The 22,929-nt window shown below is 38.2% G+C and overlaps 1 protein-coding gene across 1 annotated transcript in view; it reads right to left on the minus strand.

The window, feature by feature from the left end:
* CPNE4 (copine 4) overlaps window positions 1–22,929 on the minus strand; it is a 184,206-nt gene that overhangs the window by 38,950 nt on the left and 122,327 nt on the right. Inside the window, exons 8-10 of the mRNA XM_062496747.1 lie at window positions 14,142–14,240; window positions 5,153–5,239; window positions 4,517–4,576 (exon numbers count right to left, since the gene is read on the minus strand). Of these exons, the coding sequence (XP_062352731.1) occupies window positions 4,517–4,576; window positions 5,153–5,239; window positions 14,142–14,240 (246 nt within the window). The remainder of the gene's footprint in view (window positions 1–4,516; window positions 4,577–5,152; window positions 5,240–14,141; window positions 14,241–22,929) is intronic.

The following is a 22,929-nucleotide window of genomic DNA, read 5'->3' on the forward strand; positions in this document are numbered from 1 at the left end:
CATTTATAAAATGCCCTTGTGTCCAATAACCTATTCCCCTAAAAAACCCATTACACCTGAATATTCAATAGACAAATGCAGCAAGTTCAGATTTCAGTTTTACAGTGTAGCTGAAAGGTAAGAAAGGGTCTTGCTAAAGGCTGCAAAAAGAACTCTGAAGGCACAGCTTGCTTTTGCAAATGTTCAGCTTCCCCTGCTGCAGCCTCTGATTGGCACAGGGAACACTGTGCAGCTTCAAAAGGAAAATGAAACATGACATTTTCATGCTGCCTTAAAAAAATTACACAGCCCTTCTCTGAAACTAATTTTTGTTGCTAAAAAGTAAAAGGGAAAAGTATCATACTGGGTCAACCCAACATGGCTTTCCTCTGCTGGTTCTGATTTTCCACCTCTGTCTTCCAGCTGAAGAAACAAGCCTCTAATAGGCTTGGAAATCCCTTCTTTGACTTGATCATCTCTGAACCCCTGGCACCTCCCCACATCCAGTGAGGAGAGGAGCTTTTTGGCTTGCAAATAAGAGTAATCTTTCACTTCTGCTTCCTACTCACTGTTCAGGCACCAAAGCACTAAGTTTGTTTTCCACACAGATCTTTTTCCAAAAATGGTATCTGGATTTAACTTGAATAAATCAATGGAGAACTTCTCATGACTTCACTTGAAAGAGCACATAACTGAGGAACACTACACATATTTAACTGAAGGAGAAAGCAACATTTCTTCAAACACTGGTTTGTGAAACCCAAGATAAATCCATGGATGATTGTATGGACTAGCTTAGTTTTGGGAAAGGTATTTGTAAAAAATCTTATTCAAGGTATGCGTATTTTCTTAAAAATAAGTATATTTTTTCTGATATTAATTCAACCTTAATTTGATTACAGAAAGCACAAAAATGCCACTGTATCACAGGGAAACAATGGAGCTTCCTGTGAAATTGTAGGTGGTTTTACTCATAATCTCCAAACAGGAAAACACATGAACAAGACTTTAGTGACACATCAAACAGAACTGGAGAAGTCTTTCTTTATGGCTAACTCCTTTGGAAATGAAATCAAGAATACAGAGTAGGAATAAGGAGTGGTTTTCATGAGCTGGGAAAAATGCCTGTGGCTAGTGTTTGGGAAAGCGAAAAAAAAAACTTCCTGGAACAAGCTTCCTTTTGGAAATGGTCCTTGCAGCAGAGGTCTGCTGATAAGTAAAAAAACAGCCTAATTTTCCTGTGATGAAGAATTTATGAATATTTGTACTTGGATGCACTGTGCTTGAATTTGATTCAAATATCTTTTTGACTGCCACAGGGAGGACTTGTAAGAAAGATTACCACTGTAAATTTCCACGATTCCAAAATAACAGTGCAGAGCTCTGCTCCTTTAGCATTACCCAACAGACCAAGTTCTTGTGCAAATACATTGGCTAAGGATTTGTAAAAATAATTTAATATATGACAGATGTTATATCAGAACTGAGCTTATCTTTTGGGCAGTAAAGTAGGAATCTTTATTATAGTGCATACATTTGATTTTTATCGGTGCATCTTTAAATGTGTCAGTTTCAGTGTAGCTGTCATCTTCCCTCAGCTAAATAAGAATGTAACAGTGCAATAACTACACTCAGTACCAGCTTTTTTCCCCCCAGACTTGTAAAAGGGTGATTTTCACTACACTCAAAACATCCTACATAGCTGGAACCTCCTGCTAGATCTTTCAGCAACAAATCTGGCTGCCCAATACTGTGACCTGCGTGAGAGATCATCTGTCCAACAGATCTTTCTATTACAGTTCCTTTTATGTATGGTACACATCCTTTCTGCTGTATTTCCTAAAGAGATGAAAACGTCTTCTGACTACAGACCCATTTTCACTGCCAACCTCTGAACATTTCTTCTGCAGCGGGGTACACTGTCTGATAAGAGATACAGTGTTTGGCAATAAGCTGGGCATAAAAATAGAGGGCTGGAATCAGCACTATTGATCTCAACAGATAAAAGCTTCTTAATAACTGGTTTTAAAGGAAAGGAAAAGTTTACTTTCATTTTTTCAGAGATATTATTTTCTAACTACAAACCATGTTTCTATAACCAAGGTACAAAGTATTCCAAGAACACAGAGCATGGTGTTACCAAGGCTTTCATTAGTGCCTTAAATGACCAGGTACATCATACTACAGCTTTTTGTTATCAAGTGCTTCCCTCCATCAGCAAGTGCCCTTTCAAATCACAGTATCATACTGCCTGTATATAGCATCAGCTCAACAGAAATTTCATTTATATCAGGACAACAACAGCACACATATTGGGAGAGTTTAAAACAATCCCAAATCCACTACAATGGATTAAAAAAAAAAAAATGGAAGCCTGAGAAAGTCCAAGGAATAGGCCTCCTCTGTTTCGGTCTGAATTAATCAGATTAGGATAATGGGAAGAGGAGATTATATGATGCATGCAGAAAGCAAGGAAGAATGGAGTATCTCCCCAGTAGGCTCCACCCTTTTGTTTCAGTGACCACTGGACAATTAATTTTGGAAAACAACAACACATCTCACAACCAGTCTGTGCTGAGGACTGCAGGAAAAAGAGTGAAGGAAAATATGTGGACAACCAGTTTGTGATGATGTTTAGGGAGAACCACTAGGTTATGCATTCAGAACAGCTATAGGTACAGAGAGGTCATAATGGCTTACCCTGGGACTGTGCAGGTTGAAAATTGACAGTGATGAGCTTACACAATACTGTAGATATACCACTAAGGGCAACAGTAATTCAGGGACCTCTGTGGCTGACAGTATAATGAATCTTCCATTTCCTTTATGTCATCACTGCCCATCCTTGAAGATGAGCTTACTTAAACTTTCTAGTACCAATTGTTTTGTTTCCTTTTAGTAAAATGAAATATAGTAAAATACAGTAGAAGCCACTATCCACTTTAACCCATTTGCCCTACCACTTTTAAACTTGTGTTTTGCAGCCTAGTAATAGGATACCTGCAACATGTAAATTAAAGGCAACCACATTGCCATAATCCTTCCTTGCACTAAGAACTTGCTCTTCCATTGGGATGCAGTTACATAGAATCAGTCTGAAAAGCTGTAACTTAATATGTAAATCCCTAGATGCTTTCTAATGGTGGCAGTGCTCCTGTTCTTGAGCTGGAATGGTGGGAAATGCATATTAACTGGTCTTTGCACATGCCTAAACCACATGCCGTGATGAGAAAAGGCTTTCAAATGCAACATGAAGACATTCATGTCTTCCTGATAATGACCTTGAATACATTTGATAATTGAGTTCTTCCAGTCATATTTTAGGGAGGAAATGTCAGAAAAGATAAATTAAAGGGGTTTCCAGTGACAGCTGAGTTTCAGACTTGTTTCTTCTGAAACTTGTTTCTTTCTGCCAAGTTTCCTCTTGAAGAAGAATTGTGCATTGCTGGTATGTGGAGATAAAAGAAGTAGGCAGGTAAGGCAGAGACAGTATGCTTTATGCATACACAGTATGCTTTATATGAGAGAAGACAATTATATAGATCTTTGTGTACTGCAGAAGGTATTTCCTTCAAAACTGAAGCAGAGTCCTCTGTTCTGGGTGTTATCCAATGAGTTTGTGATGAGTATGGGCAAAAGTCCATGTTTAACACTTCAAAAAGCTGATCTGTACACAAGAAGACAATCCACTACTGTCTATAGCTGCTGCTGGAACTTCCCGGTACAATAAAAAAAAAAATTAATCTTTCTTTTTTTGTCAGACCTTTTTTGGAAAATGAAGGCTTGTCTGGAAAATGTGAAATGGAACATGTCAGTAGCATCCAGTGTCTGATAGTTCATATGTGGGAGAAGAAATAGGCCAGGATGCTACAGGAAAAGAAAAGATCTCCAGAAGAAGAATATTACCTTTGCGCATTAGATTTTAGCCCTTTAGCTTGCATAAATTAGAATCACATAAACCAGACTGGAACTGAGCCACAATCCATGTTCCTGTACTATGGGAAAAACTGATATATCGTATTACATTATATTAAGTATATTAAATTTTAGATACATGATACATGAAAAGATCAAACCTACATATCATTAAATGTTTTTAAATTTATTAACTGGAAATACAAAAAAACTGTATTTCTGTTTATGAAGAGCCCTGCAAATCCTTTTACACCCTGTTCCTTGAACTGACTAACTTCTGAGTACACTCTAAATTAGAACTATGTCCCCCTGTAGTGCCATCTTACTTGGTAGTTATGGCTGAGATATGAAACACCAGCATTCACCCCAGGATAACAGAGAAAAGTCCCTGGATGGATCACTCTGCATGTGACTTTCAGTATTGACACCATTTCAGGGAAAACAACTTGCTTTAGCGGAGGACTCATTCTGGAAAGGAAGACTAGCCCTTAATATATTTTGCAAGAAGAACTTAATAATTTACCAAGGAACAGCATGCAATAATAATTTCTCTGAAAGTAATGAATTGGTATCTAAGGGAATTCCCTTTCTTCAAAACAACTTAGAGAAGTAAGACACTTACTGTAAACTGTATCTGGCAGCCTCCCATGATATAATCTAAGAAAGAATGCATCTTGTGTATCTGCAGACAAGAAAGCAAGACATTCAACTCAGCTGTGTACTGATGAAACATGAGAACTGCCTGAAAAAAAATAAATTGGAAGGAGGAGAGGGACCAACTGAAAATAAGATAAAGGAAGAATCATTAAACACAGTTTGAGACAGAAACAAAACTATGAACAGAAAAAAACCATCAAAATTCTAAACCTACAGAAAGCAAAATTCACATAAAAAGTGGAACCAACTTCTTCTCATTGGGAAGTCAGAGGAAATTTTGCTGTTGATTCAGGAGGAGCAAGAGCAATTTTGCAGAAATAATGGAGTATTAAAAAGGATATACAAAGTTGGTAAGTCTTTAGGTGTTAAAAGTTTAGTATTGTCTTTTCCATTGTGCAAGAGCAGGGATAGGGCAAGAGAAATGAAATGAGAGTTGAGGACAGTCAACTTACTTTTGAGATTCAAGTCCTTGCCTTTACTTTTTGTAGGGGATCGTTTCCATGGCTATTCTATGGGCAATTCCACTTTGTTCCAAGTACCATTAAAATATATCACTGAGAGCTTAGTAAAGAAACAGTCAAAGAGCAAAACACATATTTACCTTGCACTGGTTAAGGATGACAATGCCCGAGTTCTTGTAGTTCTTCTTCTTTGCTTTGTACTTGGGGTTAATGCATTCCCATTGTACCTGTGAAAAAAATAGCAGTCACTCTCTGCAGGCAAATTTTATGTACAGATTGAATAATTAACAAAAGCTGCACTTCCCAATTTCAACAGCTGTCTAAATCATAACAGATAAAGGTGCACAGAGAGGAAAAAAATGAAAACTGTTAACTATGCAGAGTATTGTTAACAGAAGAAGGCCCAGGGCAAAACATAATACCAGTGTTTAAATGTATATATTGAATGTGGCACCAAGAGAGACATCCAGATTAATTTGTTGTCATCTTCCAGTCTTGTAGTTTCAGGTGTTACATAAGCAAGATTGAGGACCTTTTGAGATCATTGAAGAGGACAAAAAAGAAGGAACTTAATACAATAGAAAATACTGAAGAGAGCAACCTGATGCATTGCATTAACCACAAAACTGTTGTCACAGTAACACTGAGTTTTGTATTAAAATCATGATCAGAAAAATTCTGGCCAGCAGTCATCTTGCTTTCTCCTTTAAGTCTGATAGCAAAATAAAAAGTTAAGAAAATCAGTAAAATGTTCACAAAGATGCAGGTATCTAACGATACATTTGAAATTTATCCCTAAGAATACATTAAAATACCTTTTAAAATTTTTTTTCATGGCTTTATTTACAGATAGTCAATTTTACAGCAAAACAGTCCTACCTTGTTACTGAAATACATCTCCTTGTTCTCATCATAACATTTCCCAGGTTCTCAATCATTTCCACTTGAAATGTTCTGCCTTCCTCTGGTTTCAGACAGAGTGATAAAGCCAAGCTTTCAGACCCTCATCTCTAATGTCTACAATATTATCCATGCCTTTTACTGCAGGAGTAATATGTGCATTTGTACATGCAAGTGTCTATTGGCATTTATATATACAGATACAGATATTTTATCTGTAATATGCTTTGATATGGTAAATAACTTGACTATTTTCCTTCAGGGAAAACACTTGTTTTCAAGTGTGGAGACAAAACACATGATGCTGGGTGACAGAAAGAAATAAAATTCCAGAAAGAACCAGAATGATCTATTATCTAAAAATCTCTATTATGACATTTTGAAATGAAACATGTCTTAAGTGCTACAGTGTTTTGCTTACAGTGAAAACCAAAGTGTTACAGTGCTTCATCTACAGTCAGGTACATATTGATATATCTGAGCAAAATGCTTGAGCACCAAAAACTATTTTTACTTTGTACTCAGCCCCAGAAATTTCATCAAGTTTCAAACCACTGTCTAACAGCAATTATTTGGATGTCTCTGAAGTATTCCAGACCTACAGATTTTGTCAAACATCAAAAAAATGCAAGGCAAAACATATGGTTTTGGAGCAATATGAGACCATTTCTGTACAGGGGAGGAGGGGCATCTTCATCACTGTGAAATGGAGACAGGTTATAGAGTGAAGAATAGGGAAAGACAAAAAAAATGTTCCAACTGCAGGAAGCACATCTGCTTGCTCTCCCAGCTAGCCTACAGCTCAGTTATTTGTCTTGTGAAACAAATTTTCCAACTGAGAAGACAGGCAGATACAGAGTCTTATGTTCAGGGGATACCTCCACAAACGTTTTTTCCTCTACTCAAGAGGAGCAGTCAGGCTCAAAAAATAAAAGCCCTTCTCTCCCAGCAAAGAGAGTGCTCTGCAACACAACACTGGAGCGCAATAAGCTCATATCTGGGTCTGAAAGCAAGGCAAAAGCACTGCCCACTCTCATCTTGAAAGGTTGCTTGTGGCAAGATGGTTTAACACACAGTTGTCTCCACACTTACTTGAAGCATTCCTACAAAGCAATCATGCTGTCTGTATTTTATACATAAACTGTAATATATCAAATAGAAAGGAAAAAATAGGAGGCAGGATTTGCACTCCTCCCTTTGACACTGAAATACACTGGAGAGGTGCAGTAGCTTTCCCCTGAACATCCAAAATGAACCTCCTTAATTTCAGCATCCTCCAACATGAATATTTTTTTCAATGTGCACATTTAAACAAGGCCTGACCTATATAAAGCCATATACTATACACATAATTTCTCTCATTGGGAAAAGGATTATTGAAGCCTGAAAAAAAAATTTCATGGTATTTTTATGGAAGAAGTTTACAATAAATAAGGACCAGAGTGGCATAGAACATTACTTCAGAAGAGAAAAAAATAACTCGGGTTCCCTTTGCTAACTGTAAAATGCAGTTATGAATGTTCACCTACTTTGCAAAGCATTTTGAGATGTATGGATAACAATTCCCAGTACCTATCTAATGCTCATTAAATTATTCTGTGTGCAAGTCACTTACATTATTGGCTTACATGGATAATAAAGGAAAGAACGGATTAGAAAATTTTCAGAAAGTATGAAAACTGAAATAAAGAACAATTTTGCACTTATTAAACCTACTGATGATAGTATAACAAAGGGAAGGGAACAAGAGAGGAGAGAGAAGAGACATTTACTAGTTCATAGGCTTAAAGAGCCAGTAAGACTTTTACGTAAAGCTCAATCTTCACTTACTCACTAAAATCCAGTTCTGACCTTGCATTTCCCCCAGTTCAAACTAAAGATGTAACAAGCATAATTTGAAGGAAATTCCTTACACTGGTGTTACTGTTTATTCAGCTTTTAAAATGAGAACAGAGTTTAAAATACAGCTCTAAGCAAGTAATAATGAGAAACAGTTTTCAAATATTTTGCTTGCACTATTGAGGCCAACCTCAATTTCCAATCTGTTCCTACATTTCCAGTATTGATTTGGTATCTGACATTGCTTTTTATCGATTCATTTTTGCTCTTAAATTAACTTTTCAGTTGAGAGGAAACTAATGCAATAGTCTGCAATCTGACACTAATGGTAAACATTGTGAAGTTTGGATTCATCATTTTGAAAGTCACTTAGCATTTCCTCCAAATACCTGACAGCTCTGGGCTGTGTAAGCTCTTTATCAAACAACACAGAGAATCTGATACAGAAAGCAACATGATTTTAAACTATCTACTGTTATTTTATGTAATGTTGCAAATGTTGGTAATGCACTTCTTAGACCATACTATGCTGGTGTTTCTTTTATACACTTTAAATAAATTTAAACCACTGTGTGGAGAATTTCTGAGCAAACTCCATTCAGCTATTCTTCAATGACAGTCAGTGAACTAAGGGTGACACTTGGAAGGTCCAAATCCTCTTGTGCCAGTGATGAGGAGACACAGATCCCTCAGTGGGAGCTGCTGCTCTGCAGTGAAGGAAGGATACCTTCTTCCCAAACATCCTTACTCCTTCTCTTACAAAACCTTCAGAAGAGAGAGAGAAGCAAACATCGCAACCACTTATGCTACACACCAGCAAAGGGAAGTGGGGTGACTAAATGAACTAATGGGGTGATTAAATGAAGGCAACAATTGTAGAATTAAACAAGCTATTCAGCGAAAGCACTGAAGGAGCTGGGAGAGTTTCATGTACGCTAAGGCAAGACAAATGATCACAGTTGCTTTCTCTGGGACGGTGGTTGTACACCAGCACATTGGGTAGACCTGTGAGGAAAGGGCTAAAGAGCCTGCATTGCTTCTTGCATGCTTGTGTCATAGCTTGTGTTAGCAGTAACATGCTCTCTTGCCTCCCTTGCAATTCTTTGGTTTCTCTGTTCTTCCTTCCCGTTTAGCTGCTGCAATGAACTGCACAGTTTGTAAATGACAAAGGAGGCACTGCAGTCTAATGGATGGGGCAAGACCCCCACTCGATAGCAGGCAGTATTATATCCTGCACTGCCTCCTTCTGATGCCTCAAGAAAAACAGCTCACTTTTAACTGAACTGAGTCTCCTCGTGCATGAAAGGCTGCTTTATTCCTGCCATTCCTCTGGGCAAGAGGACAGGATAGTTTTGTGGTTTTTCCTCTTTCAGTCCCAGCAATACACCCACCAAGAGAGAAGAGCTGCCTTTAATCATTATCAGAGATTTTCTCTGGAAACATGCCCCCAGGGAATGAAGTGGAAATTAAAGCGTTTCTTGTTTCCCCAGCCAAGCCTCCAACCTCCCTTGTGGTTCTGTGGCTGTACCAATGGTTGTCTCCTCACAGGGATCTGGCAGGTGCCTGGTGTAGCTGCATCCTCTACTGAGGCCTCTGCTGCCCTGCCTGGGGCCAGCAGCAGCTGATGATGTTGCAGAAAGTCCTGGGTGAATTGGGCTGTCTCCTGATAAAACTGGAATTGTCCACAGGTGCCCGTAACACCTTGGCCCATTACCAAGAGCTTAAAGGTCTCACCGGGCAGTCATCTGAAGAGCTCCCAGATGGAAAATCCCCCATAAAAACACCCTGAACTTGTGGAAATGTCAGTGGGGATGGGAAGTACAGAGGGGTTTCTTCCTCCTCTTTCCTTTTGGGTGTGTGTGCAAATGCACATGTCCATTTTTTACGTAATACAGGAACAGATTTTTCCCTTACATAACTCCTGTGCTGCATGGAGATCCAGGTGATTTTTCCTCTCAAATCCCTCTGGCTTTATTGCCTTGATTAAAAAACCCAGAAAAGTGTGGGTTTTTTTCTCATTAGTAGAGGTTTTCTCCTTACAACTATGATAAGCTTTAATAGTATTAACATTTATATAATCTCAAGCTTCTTCTTGTCCTGTTTAAATATGCTTGATAGATTAGTATTAGAACACCTTAAAAACTGTGACTGTACACAGATATTAACAACATATATATTCAACATATATATTTTCTTGGAAGAAATCCTAAGACACAAAAAACTTGGAATATTTATTAGTATTTCACTTAAAAAGATAACAACAGGCTTATTCTTACTGTGGGGTTTTTTGCGTCAAGCTTGTGGTGAAGGAGTAAATAATAAAGTTTGGAATGGTGGAAAGTGTTAATAAAAGATTTAGAAAGCACAGAATTATATTTTGGAAAAGACTTCTGAGATCATTGAGTCCAACTGTTGACCCAGTACCACCAATTTCACCATTAAACCATGGCTGATGCAAGGGCTGTTTCACATGTGCATTTGAACAAGAGGATGTCTTTGTGCCATTTTTTATTGGTGGTCAGTATGAAAACAGGCTAGGTGTCAGACCATAGCAGTCTATGACCATAAGGTAATTTTTATGGAACAGAAGCACATAAAGTTAATATCCTGAGGTTGTTCATGATAGAAAGGTCTTCTTAAAGCAGAAGACCAGCAAGTTTTGCCAGAATTCCATCCTCTCAGTCGTGGAGAAGCACCTAACACTCTGAAGGAGTTGCAATTCAAGATTTGTGAATCTCACCCAAGACATACCACATTCAGAAAAGAAATTCATAAACAACTTATGCCACTTCTGATCAAAACAAGTGATCTCATTCAGGTAAGAAGTTTTCTCTTCACACGGCACTGGTTCAACCACTCAGAATATACCAGTGGTAGATTCACAGCATTTATCTAAATGATGCCTGGTCTCAAACACATATTGCTGAGGAATCTCACAACCAAGTCAAGCCAGTAAGCTCATCGGAGGCTGACACTCAAAACTTGGGATAATCAGTACACAGCCCAGGGATGGAACAGTCTTAGAAGCACCCCAGCTCCTGTAAGTAAGCAGGTTACACATTCTGTTCATCTCAAGTGTTTCTGTAGCAGCTGATAGACTGGCTACAAGATGAAAATATCTCTACTTTTAGAGGGGAAGGTTGAAGAATGGGTCAGAATGCGCTGTGCTTTCTGAAGGATGAACTATGCACAATTAAAAGGCAACTTCAACATCCTTGTCAGCTCCTCCAGAGATGAGGTGAGCTGGTGAAATGGTGAGAAATGCTAGAAGTTCCCAGATGCCACACAGTCCATCTTGCTCACCAGCACAAACTGTGGTATCCCCACTCTCACTGCTTAATGCATTTGTGACAGCTTGTGCAGCTGATTCCAACCAATACAGACACTGCTGATGGGCAGAGATGGAGATGTGTGCCATTGGTGTAGCCTCTTTTAAAACCATACAGATTTGCAGATGAAGCTTAATCCAGGTTCCTGGATCCCCTATCAATGATGAATGTTCCTTCCAATTTTCTCCAGTTTCCTGGAGAGTGAAAAACTCTGGCTGACAATCACTAGGGTGTTTTGATTATCTTTGGACAGAACTGTATCAATGTACAGTAGCTGGCTGTAGAGACTACTGCACAAAATAAAATATAACCAGAGCAAGAAGCTTCACTGCATCTCCTTAGCAACTCAAATAAGGACGTCAGACCTGAGCTCTGCTCTTTAATCTGGCTTCCACAGCATCTGAGATGAAGTTTCAGGCTTTGGCCCTTATCTTTGACACTCCACACTCACTGTTTGGATGCAATGTGAAAGAATGTTAACACCAGGGGCTGGAGAGTGTAGTTTTATTCCTCTGACTAATAAGAGTAATACATGTAAAACAATTATTTTCTGGTCTAAGGCTATGAAAGGGTCTCTTTCAGGAACAAGGACCATGTTGAACCTACTCATCTCCCCACCCATGTATAAAACACTTCTCTAATATGGCCTTCCTTATCAGAAATAGCTGATCTACTTGAAGACAAAGCAACTTCCTCCTCTATAATTTCCTCAAGGTTCACTATAACCTCTTTACTCAAAGTAAACACTCTATTGCACATGCTTTTTCCTTAGGAAGGCTAAAACTAAGGAAAAGAACTGACAACTGCTAATCACACTACTTAATGTTGCAGAAAGGATGTTGATGTAAACTATGCACTAAGATGTTTTTATGGGGTCCATAGACAATGACATATATTGCCTTTAGCAGCAATAGTTCTTTCTGCAGAATAGAGAAGAATGAGAGAGGATGAGGGAGGGACAAGGAGAGAGTGAAAGGTAAAAGGAAATTGCATTCCAGCTCCAGCCAAGCGATGTGGCTTCCCACACAGCTGACCTCTCCTGTACAACATGTGATCACAGTATTGTTCTCCACAAGTATGTCATCTCTACCAGGACCTGCTCAAATTCCTACTGCTTGCTCTTGTCAATCCTGCTGTAAGTGCTCACCAAACCCTGATTTCATTAGGGGCAAGAGTCATCTAGTATGGACATTTATATTTCTGAACCACTATTTATCAGCCACTTAAATGACTAATACTTATTATCTTAACCACTCAATCTTGTTTTCCTCTAGAATAGGCTACAAAACAAGGATTAGAAAAGAGGAGAAAGGAAACTGATTCCCACCTTGGTGGTCTCATGAGAATCAGTTATACCAACAGCAGGGTTCTGCAGTGCAAGCCCACAGAATAACTTCACAGCCACAACAGAATGAGAGGAACAAGGAATAAAAAAAGGCACAATTCCAATGTGTGTGTGGAGGAAGACTGCAGGTAAAAGGTTACAGGTAAAAGACAATTTGCAGAATGGCAAATGGCAGGCCCATAGCAGGAGTAAGATACAGGCACTTAAACCATAGGGCAACATTAAAACATTTCTGGACAGAAATCTGATACTGCAGTGACAACCTAGAACAAGAACTGACAAATGGCTGCATTAATTTCTTATGCCTCTGAAAAGAGTAATCATCTTTTCTGCTAGCTGAGGATGAAAAAAAGCATACAGTTTCCCCATTATACTAAAGAATACATAGTTTATCCAGATGCAGAACTGTTCCTGGCATTCTGGACTACAAGGCTCTTGTTTAGACCAACAAGCTGTTTCCTGGGAAGGACCATAATGTGGTTTTAAGACATTTACATTGAAAATACACACCATTTACCACTCTCACACAGTTCCTTCCTGAGCCACAGGTATTTGTATACAAATTTGGAGTGTTGTCACACCACTGGCCTTGTTAATGTTATTCTTCTGGGATTTGTTTACCTCGTTATTTCCACTCAAATTTTGATAAAAGTTTTGATCCTCTGACTTGAGAGAGCAAACAGGGTTTCATTTACACTGAGAAGTTATTTATAATGGACTAATATATGACTGATACGTATCAGCAGTATTTTATACACATGAGCAGCATTTGCCACTTCAGTTTGCTCTACAGAACTTCAACAGAAAATGTCTGGAAGAGTCATGAACGTTTCATGACCTGTGGCACAGACTGACTACTTACCATTTATCTAACACCTTCTGAGTCTGTGTTAGATTTTTACTAACACATTACAAACAGAACCTTAATATAAAGCCCAGATAAAGCTCATTAGGCATTTGTGTTTTGGGCTGAGATCACAACAACAGTGGAACAATGAATAGAAATTATCAGCAGGATCACCATTTTTAACTCCCCCTCAGAGAATTTATCAAAACGAACACCTTTAGAAGTAAGTAATAATAGAAAATTACAATTTCTGGAATTAGATATGCCAAATCAGTTATCATATTAAGTAATTACTATCAACAGCAATTTGAAAACATCAGGCTGACATAAAAAAAAGTGAAATTATTGATAAGCTAACAACTTCATTCCCCCTTACGATTGTAAATCATGAAATACTTAGAAAACCAATTAGTTTCATCATGATGGGTTCTAGTTAAAGCTGACAGCAATGAATGCAGCACATGAGAAACAGAGGAAGATGAAGAATGACCCTCACCCAACAGAGGCCTTAAGGCCACCAGGGAAATGCTTATAGAGTAGCCACTATGGGCATCTGCTCTGCAGCACACCACCTTATGAAAACCACGTGCTTGAGCTAAAAGGAAATAAATCTTAGCAGAAAGAAATGCCTGTGGAATGGGAACTAGAAAAAAACACTACGTATTTCAGGCATAAAAGTACAGGAACAAATGCTTTTTTACATTTTCAGATTATTGTGTCCAGGTAACAGTAAAACCTGTGGGAGAGATCAACAAAACTAAATTCTGGGAGATGATGAGGCAATGCCACCTACTTTTTGACAGGATTGTCTGGGGAACACTGCTCTACAGAAATTACATATTAAGATTGCTCAGGTGGTTTCCACTTACCTGTCTTCCCTCCATAGCTCCTCGCATTTCCTTGAAAGTTGAGCTAAATTCTCCAATGAAGTCATGCTTTCCATTGGAATCCCAGTCCCAAACTATGCACTGGGGAGACAAAGCGGAAAAGAACAAACCAGCCCATTATTCTTCACAGTGAAAAGAGATTTTATTGAAAAATACCACAGAAAAAACTATAATATATCATTATTTACTATAAAACACCAGGTGGAGTGTTTTATCTAGAACAAAATCACAAGACATATTAAAACCCTTTTCTTGTTCTGATCAAAATAAAATGGCAAGTGGAATCTCAACACAGCTGGCTGCTGATAGTTCAGTGTTATGGAGTTTGCCTAATGAAGCTACTCATGTATTTCAGAAGGAAACCATTTCTTGTCTGCATCATTTTGCTAGGTGTGAAAAAGCAGGATTATGTGTATTTGCATATTCATGGTCAAATGGTGTCCTGACTTACCTTGTTTATGTGCTTTACAAATATAAATTAATATTCAAAACCCTGTTTGCCTTGGGCAAACATTACTTTTCTCATTTTTACAGTCAGTGAAGGTGAGACAGTAGTTACAGACATGATTTTATGAAATGGCTTTGAAATTACACTCATCAGTGCTTGGTGCCATATCTTGGCTGTTTCCCAGTGTTGCTCAACAGTGACTATTCAAACCAAACCTCACTGGTAGTCTTGCCTAAATTCATGCATAAAGATGAATATCTCAATGAGTTTGAGCTTTGAGAATTTTATTTCACAGATTTTGCCAAATCCAACTCAGCTAACCAAGGCTGAAGCACATAGCAATAACTAAATGCTTTGCTAAATTATAATTTAAAAACTGCTCCAAAGACAACAGAGGGGCTCACAGCTTTAAAGAACAAAATCCCAAATTTGGCCTTATGTTCTCCCTAGATAAAGGTCACATACATTGACTGAATCAGGAGGCCTTTACTGAAAATGTCCTGCTAAAAACAAAAAAAAATCTTTTAGGGCTTTTTAAAAGCAGAAACGTGTCAAAGCCACCTGCCCTGCCACATGAGGAGCACACTGTTATATTGCTATCAGATGGTTCTGAGGGTAGCAACAGTGGGTTTTATCTGGCTTCTTTGTCCCAACGAGGCTCAGTACTTCTGACCCAGCACCAGCAGTCAGACAACACAAGAGGAAGAAGCAGGGTTTGTTCCTCAAAGACTCCTCAAGCCATTTCAAGTTTGCTGGGTCCAAAGTGGCACTGAGTTCACTCAGAAGGAAACTGAAATCATCGGATGTCCACTGGATTTTGAGTTTTGACTATTTCCAAAAAAGCAATTTAAAAGAGACTTCCCTGTCTAGCAGTTATGCTTTCTAACCTTCTAACCAGCCCAAATAAACCAGTCAAAGATGGGAGGTGGATAATCCCTTTTGAGGGTGTGGGAAAGACTCTAGAAAGCTTGAGATTTGGACCATCCTATCACCTCCTATTTTACTTACTTACTATTTTTTTAAATGCATGAATCCCAGGCTAGAGGAAGATCTTCAGATCAAAATGTGAAAATATTTTGCTCTAATTCTTGGAGATGCTTTTTTAGCACCTTTGACATTGAGGGGTTGGGTAGAGGGAAAAAAGGGGAAGTTCCTGCATGTGTTTGTTTATAGGTTAATTTTCATACAAGAATAATCAAATTAAAGTGGGTTTCTGATTCTGATAGTGCTAATACTGACTGGAAAAAAACTAGACAGAGTGTTTTCAACACTAGTGGTTCTCAAGTATTCTTTCAGATGAAATCTTCCCTAAAAATTACTCTGTTTCCTATCAACAGAAATTTTTATAGAAGCTGAAAAAAAAACCCAAGAAAAACTAATTTAATTTACAAAAAACTCCAGAAACCAATTTTGTTTCATATAGCTAGAAAATTTAATTTTATTTTTTCTGTGAAATTTATTGCTAATATAAAATGCATATTTTTATTGAAATTCCTTTATAAATAGTTATTAAAAACTGATTTCACAGGTGAATCATAACTTAATTTTTTTTTTCCTGTAATGGTTGCAATAGCTATTTTAGAACTTAGAAGAAGTACTAAATTAAAAGATTTGTCAAAATTCCATAGCAATTTTTTTATAAATATGCAAAAAGTGTAGTTTTAGTAATTCCAGAGACTTTGAAAGCAATGTGTTTGAAGAAGTTACTATTTCACAAAGAAAAAAAAAAAAGAACCCTTATTATTAAATTATTCAACCAGATTTCCTTTCCAGGTTCAGTCTTTAGACTCAACTGGAGCGTAAATGCAAGAACAGACCCAAGGTTATCAGAGTCCTCCAGGAAAAGGTACTTTGAAAAATTTCTATTCGGGTATTGACTCTTACAAAGAGCGAAAAGCTCTGAGTGCTTATTTGTGGTTAGAACTTTGAGTGGAGACGAGCAAAGTTAAATTACATGTAACATATCCACTCAACAGGAATACAACTGCTTTTTCTTTCAAGCTGGAGGTTCTCTACCTTTAGTGTTCAGAAAGCCAGATGGTACTTTAATCTTCATATTGGCTTCATGGAAAAGGCAAACAATTACAGTATTATCTCAGTGCCATTTGTTCAATTACAGCTAAGGGAGAAAGGGGACTCCTACACATACATCCATTATGGCCTTTTTTTCCCCCTGAGTTTCACATCTGGCAATAGAAATTAATTGTTACTGTCTGAAAAACATGTTGTACACAGTAATGATCCTGCATTTCTAATGTATGCAAGAAGCATTTCTGAAACATAGAAATAATGCAGTCCAGACATTTTTATAAAACCCACTCAGACAAATCAAATAAGCAGGGCAGGATTTTTGCAAATAATCTGTAATCCATAATCAGGTAGAGACCACAGATGATAACCTGTATTATTTCCCAATGAAATACTTTAAAGGGTTTTTTGGTCCCCAAATCAAATCCTCCACAATGTAAATCATACTTAATTTTAGGAAACCCTTAAGGTGTTCTTTGGGTCTCTACTCTCAGAGGCTGATTAACTGTATACCTACACTCTATTAAGTGTCTCATTAATTTAAGGAGGCTTTCCATACATTTAATTTGAATATTGCTAAATCAGTGTTCAGATAACTGGTGAAAGAATTCAGTCTCCTACCTACTGCTTACAAGCTCAAATACAGAGAATAAAAACCTCTGCTAATGCTGCATGGTGGATGGAATAGCATTGACTGGAACGCAGAGAACATTTTTCACCCCTGCATGATCCCATCTTCCTCCTGAAAATACCCACTGAGTGCAGGGAGAGGGAACACTGCTATCCTTAGTAGAGCTAACCAGTAGACTCAGTTAAAATGACATCAGAGGATCCCTTCTGGGTATCCACATCTTCATTCCTTCATTTCTTTCTTGCAAATAGCGCAAAATGAAAGATTTCTTTCCAGGCTGAAATTGATCCTTTCACTGTAGAAAAGCCCATTCAAAAGCAAAAAGATAACTTGAGTGGATTCTGATGGAATTCTTCCCCGGCTTAATTTAAATTTTTTCACCTAGATTAGATTTTGCCAATACTCTCGCTACGAAGCGCATTCAAGAAAGATTGCATTGGCAGTGGAGCTACAACAGCAGAGGCTTCTCTGGCTGATTTTCCTAATTCTTCCCAGAAGATGACAGCTAGATTAGTCTTGCTACCTCTGCATGAGGAAGAACTCACTTGCATGATTTCTAATTTTATTGAGACTTTTTCCAAGTCTCAGTACTAGAGCCAACAAAATTCCAGTACAATTGTCATAAAATAATTCTTCCCATAATCATCATCCTGGCTAGCTTTAACTATGAGAACTAAGTATGAGAAAAGACTGGCTACAGTAAGCATGTGTTTGTGTATGGATGTCTGCAGGTACTGAGGTTATTTTCCCTATACAGCTTCTGAACAATGCTTGATGTGATTTGTCCCCATTAGATTTTCACAATGAGAAACTGAGAAAATATACAGCACCTTTGGGTATGGGTAATGGAGAAATGTGGAACTTAACTATGCAATTTATGAACAAAACAGGCTCTGAAGGTTAGTTTCTAAAAGACTGGCAGTGAGTCTCCTGACTAAATCCTATCAGGAGGCAGCTGACAACCTGACCATGGAAATGTACTTCTTGAAAACAATCCATTCAAGTTTCCCTCAGCTAGCCAGACACTGCAGATTACAGCATGCACAAAGCCAGTAAAAAACCTGTAAATTCCCAGTCTTGCAAGCCTAAGTTTCTCCAGCTCTGTGTGTGTATGTACAAAGTCCAATTATAAAATGTTAAGTGTGCCTTGTGCTGGTACTACCTTGCAACTTAGTTGGAGAGGAAGAGAGTTAGACATCTCTCCTGACAACCTAAGAGCTTACCTAACTTAAAACACTTTGATAACTTGTGACCAAAAGATACTGGCTTGAATGGGAGAGAAAACCAAATCCTCGGCCCACTCTCCAGCTGCTGCACGCCAGCAGAAGTGCCAGACAGACAGAAAGGCAGCAGCATCAAGCAATCACAGTCAAGTCCCTTGATCAGGAAGCTCCCTACTCTGATCTGGCTCTGATCCAGGTGAGATTGTAGTTCATATGTTGCATCAAAAAGGAGATTTTTTTCTGTGATTTTACTTCAGTATGTGTTCCCTGACACTCAGTAAGGGTAAGAAGGGATATCTTTCAAGGAAGAGAACTCTCTTTGTCCATTAACAGCCTGTTGTCCCTAGCTACATGAACAAAGTGACTAAAATTCTGAACAGAAACTGTCTTGTATGGCTCTTCCTTGCATTTTTGTGAAACAAGATATGTTGTGGCTAGGTAAGAAGGAGAATGCTCATTGTTGGATTTGAAAAGAATAAATTACAGCCCAGTCAGTCATAAATTTTTTACCAATAAACTCTAAACTAAGTCCACAATAATTTTACAGGTAGAGTTTATATAACATTGTATCTCAAAGAAATGAGGTCTTAGGACAACATCAGTGACCTGCTCTATTTCTCACAGCCCTCTGAACTGCAGGTGGTATGAGGTGGCAAAAGGCTACAAACAAATGCTTCTTTGGTTCATCCCCTAGGATCAGTGAAAACTTTAAAAAAACCCAAAAACCCCAGCACACACACAAAACCCCCCCAAAAAACCCTCATGCTCCACTCCCATCCCTCCTTCCTCATCCCCCAAAACCCATCACCAGGCAGAGAAGGTGAGATAAAAATCTCAGAAAAACATTTACTTGATTATCGAAGTGATCTTTCTGGAACAGTCTGTCTCTCATCAGGGTTGTTTCTACTTGATAATGAAGCGGATAGCCTACTGTACCTCCCTAAATTATCCATACCTGCCTTGGAATACTTCAAGAATGTCTTTTTTGTAGGAAGATCTTTATCCACTCCCGACCCATCCTCCCCACTTGGCCATCAGAGAAACCATGTAAAACTTTCAGCATAAAAGCAGACACTTCAGGTTATCCTGTTCCTCTAGTTATGATGTTCCAAGGCCAAATTCTACATTCTAAATATCACAGTACAGAAATTTGGTAGAGGGGTCTCTACAGAGAAGAGCTCTCTACAAAAATACCCTTCTTCTTGACGTATATATGAAATACTCCACTCTTTTTTCCATCCAAGCTGATCATGACAGTTTTATCTTTTCAGCGGTTGTTCTTCTCCAGAAAGTGAAATAGACTTTTTAAGTCTCATTTCAAACTTCCTCTGAAGTTGGCCTCCAGTGAGAATAGAGAGAAGCAGCTGAAATGAACTAATGCTTCTTGCAAGTCTCTCACTGGCTGAAGTAAAGCCTTCTTCAGAGCACTGAAGATAAAATATTTTAACATTTTCTTCTCAGAGAGATTAGCTCAATTCTTCAAACTGAAGTACTCAAAAATCCATGAACTAATGGAGGAAAAAGAGTTCATACATTATGCTATGACAATATGTGCAGCTTTTGTGAAGCTGAAGTAGAAGCAACTTTCAAAGTTTTCTTTTTGACTACAGAACCACTTTCTTTTTTTTTTTTTTTTGAAAACCACATTGTCTGTTCTGAATCAGAGTGGACTGACACCAGTTCAGCTCAGTTTGCTCCTTAAACATTAAGTGAAATACTTGGGTCCATTGCAAGAAATGAGACTTTTCATATAATCTTCAACAAGTGCCAGGATTTCATTAACACCTTTGTGCCTCCTGTACAAAGATGATGGTAATTGATATATTAAAAGTTTATAGTGTTCTACTGGGCTCAGATCCTTTGCCTGTTGAAGGACACTTGAGACACAAACTCATTGCTATCTTCTTTTTAGTTAATGGCAAGAGATTCTGCATTGCTTTTGACATGCTGCAGTAATTATAGCAGCCAAGACAGACTCAAAACACAAAGAAAATAATGTGTCTGTGTATATAAACACATGGGAAGTTTGTTTTAAAAATTATTTGCCTGGAGAGAGGCGTGAGGGGAAGGAGAATTCTTATTTTTCTACAAAATGAGGCAGGTATGCCGATTTAAAATCAAAGTGAGTGAGTCATTTTTGTTGACAGCTGTGATATGACATCTGCCTGAGTCTACTTCAGTTCTTGAAAAGTGAAAACAGAGACTGTTTACAGAACCACATTCACTGAACCAGTCTCTCTACACCAGCACTGGAGATGTAAGTACATCAGCAGTGGCTCAGCAATGACAGGAATCCTCACAGTTGGATGTTGCCCTTTCTTGGCAGCTCACAGCATGTAAGAATCATCAGGGTCATTTCAAAACCAATTACTTAAAACCATAGCTTGCTTATTAACCTTATCTGTATTACAAGGGTGCCTAGGAGCCTCAGCACAGATCTTTCAGTGCTGACGAATGAAGCCCACAGATATTTCTCTGAAAACAGAGAAATATGCTTCAGTAAGTTAAATTATCTAAGGTAGAACTTGCAACTGGATTTTCAATGGCTCTCTAGGTTTTTCATGGTGAAAACAAATAAACTTCTACTTAACTGTCACAGCTAGGTTCATGCAACAACATCCTCAGTATATATACAAGAAATCATGCAGTTATTAAACAGGTTCAGCAAGGACACAAATGCATGCACAATTCCATTTCTGCAGATGAGACCAAACATACAGATCTGTGTAGTTGTATTACACTTTCTTTATATTAAAGAACTCCACTTTAATAACAGTTTTTTGGGTATGTGTGTATTTCCCGTCCAAAACACCACTAGCAACTTAATATGCCACACAGAACCTGGGCAAGATTTTTAGTATCCTGCTTGTGGCCATGAAGACTTAGTTGTCCAACAATTAAGAGAGCAGGCTAGAGCATCTCTGAAGTTAAGTATAAAATGGTGGCTTTCCATGTCAGTCAACCAGATCTAAGTTTTTGAGGCTGTCTTTGACCCTGTAGTCCTCAACATAATGCGTGACAGTTTTTTCAATTACGATAAACCAATAGCAAAACATAATAAGATCAAAAATTTCTGCAAATATTCTCCTGCTGTGAGATTATTGATATGCCTCCAGTAGTTTTCTCCATGAATATCCCTTCTTTCAGTTTGCAATCTGTTCTGTCCCTATGCAAAAGAATATTTCTAAACTTTTGAGAGGAATGATAAACTAGTGTTCTGACCCAGCAGTGCCTCCTCCCATTAGATGTATCTGAGATTTCTGCTCATCCAAGTTACAAACAATTACCTACATATCAAAAAAAGGGCATTGCTCATTGGCAGGACTCTCTGGGCTGCCTGTTGGAGAAGCTGCAAGCACAGCAGTGAAATTTACCATAATTCATGGCTGTGTATCCAAAAGCTCTCAGACAGAACAAGACTGTCCAGCTCCCACTATCTACTTTCAGTTCCTAAAAAAATTCTTGTTAGCTTTATCTTGCCCTCTGAAAAGCAGCAGTTAAAAATCAGCCGTTGCCTTGTATGTCAAGCAGGAAAGGAAGATGATGATACTTGGCAGAAAGAGTACAAAATGCTCTTCTACACCAGAGCAGCAACAACCTGTCCCCAAACACCAATTGTAATAATGATGAGTGTTTACAGAAAGTAACTGATTACACTGTTTGTTCTGTTGTCAATCAGTGGGGGAGTTAATGATACATCTCTTGGATATCATTCCAAGAGAATGTACTGGCAAACAGATTTAATGGCCCTGAACTGGCCACACTGTTCAGTGGATGGTAACACAGTGGAGTTTGGTCTTCCCAAGTATGGGTAAGTTCTAAAATGAACACCAGCAGAGATTTCAAACATAAAAAGTTTTTAGCATAAAGTGGACCAGAAATCAACTGAGAAACATTAATTAATTCTAAATGTTGATTAAAATAATATTCTAAACAGTGTTTCTTATGGAAATCAAGAGGTATCAAGAGATAGAGCACAGGCCATTACAACAGAAATGGTTAGAGTAATCTGAGGAGTCAATGTTAAAAGTTAAACTTAACTTTAATTTAAGGGTACAGGTCTGAGAACAAAGGCCATGGTTCCTTATGTCATAGTCACATATCTGATTTTTCTAAATCCTTGTGCAATTTCTACTGAATACTTTGCACTTCTTTTAACAGTCATCCCCAAGTGTAAAGGGCCTCATTTCTGGGGTGGATTTTTTGTTTTGTTTATTTACTTTTTGTTTTTCTCATGTTCTGAGCTTCAGTTAGTGCTTTCACACAGATGCACTGATGCTTCAAGGTGAGCCCTTCATATAACATCTCATAGCTAGTGCACAGAACACATAAATAGAAACAAATCCACCAGCTTTTTCAGCACTGTTTTAGTCTTCTGTCCAGAGTTCTAGTTTATTTCCTGTGCTTAGTGTTGAATTGGTCTCCCGCATGGACACTGAA

The sequence above is a fragment of the Cinclus cinclus genome, chromosome 1 (genome assembly GCF_963662255.1).
Source record: "Cinclus cinclus chromosome 1, bCinCin1.1, whole genome shotgun sequence".
Classification (NCBI taxonomy): domain Eukaryota; kingdom Metazoa; phylum Chordata; class Aves; order Passeriformes; family Cinclidae; genus Cinclus; species Cinclus cinclus.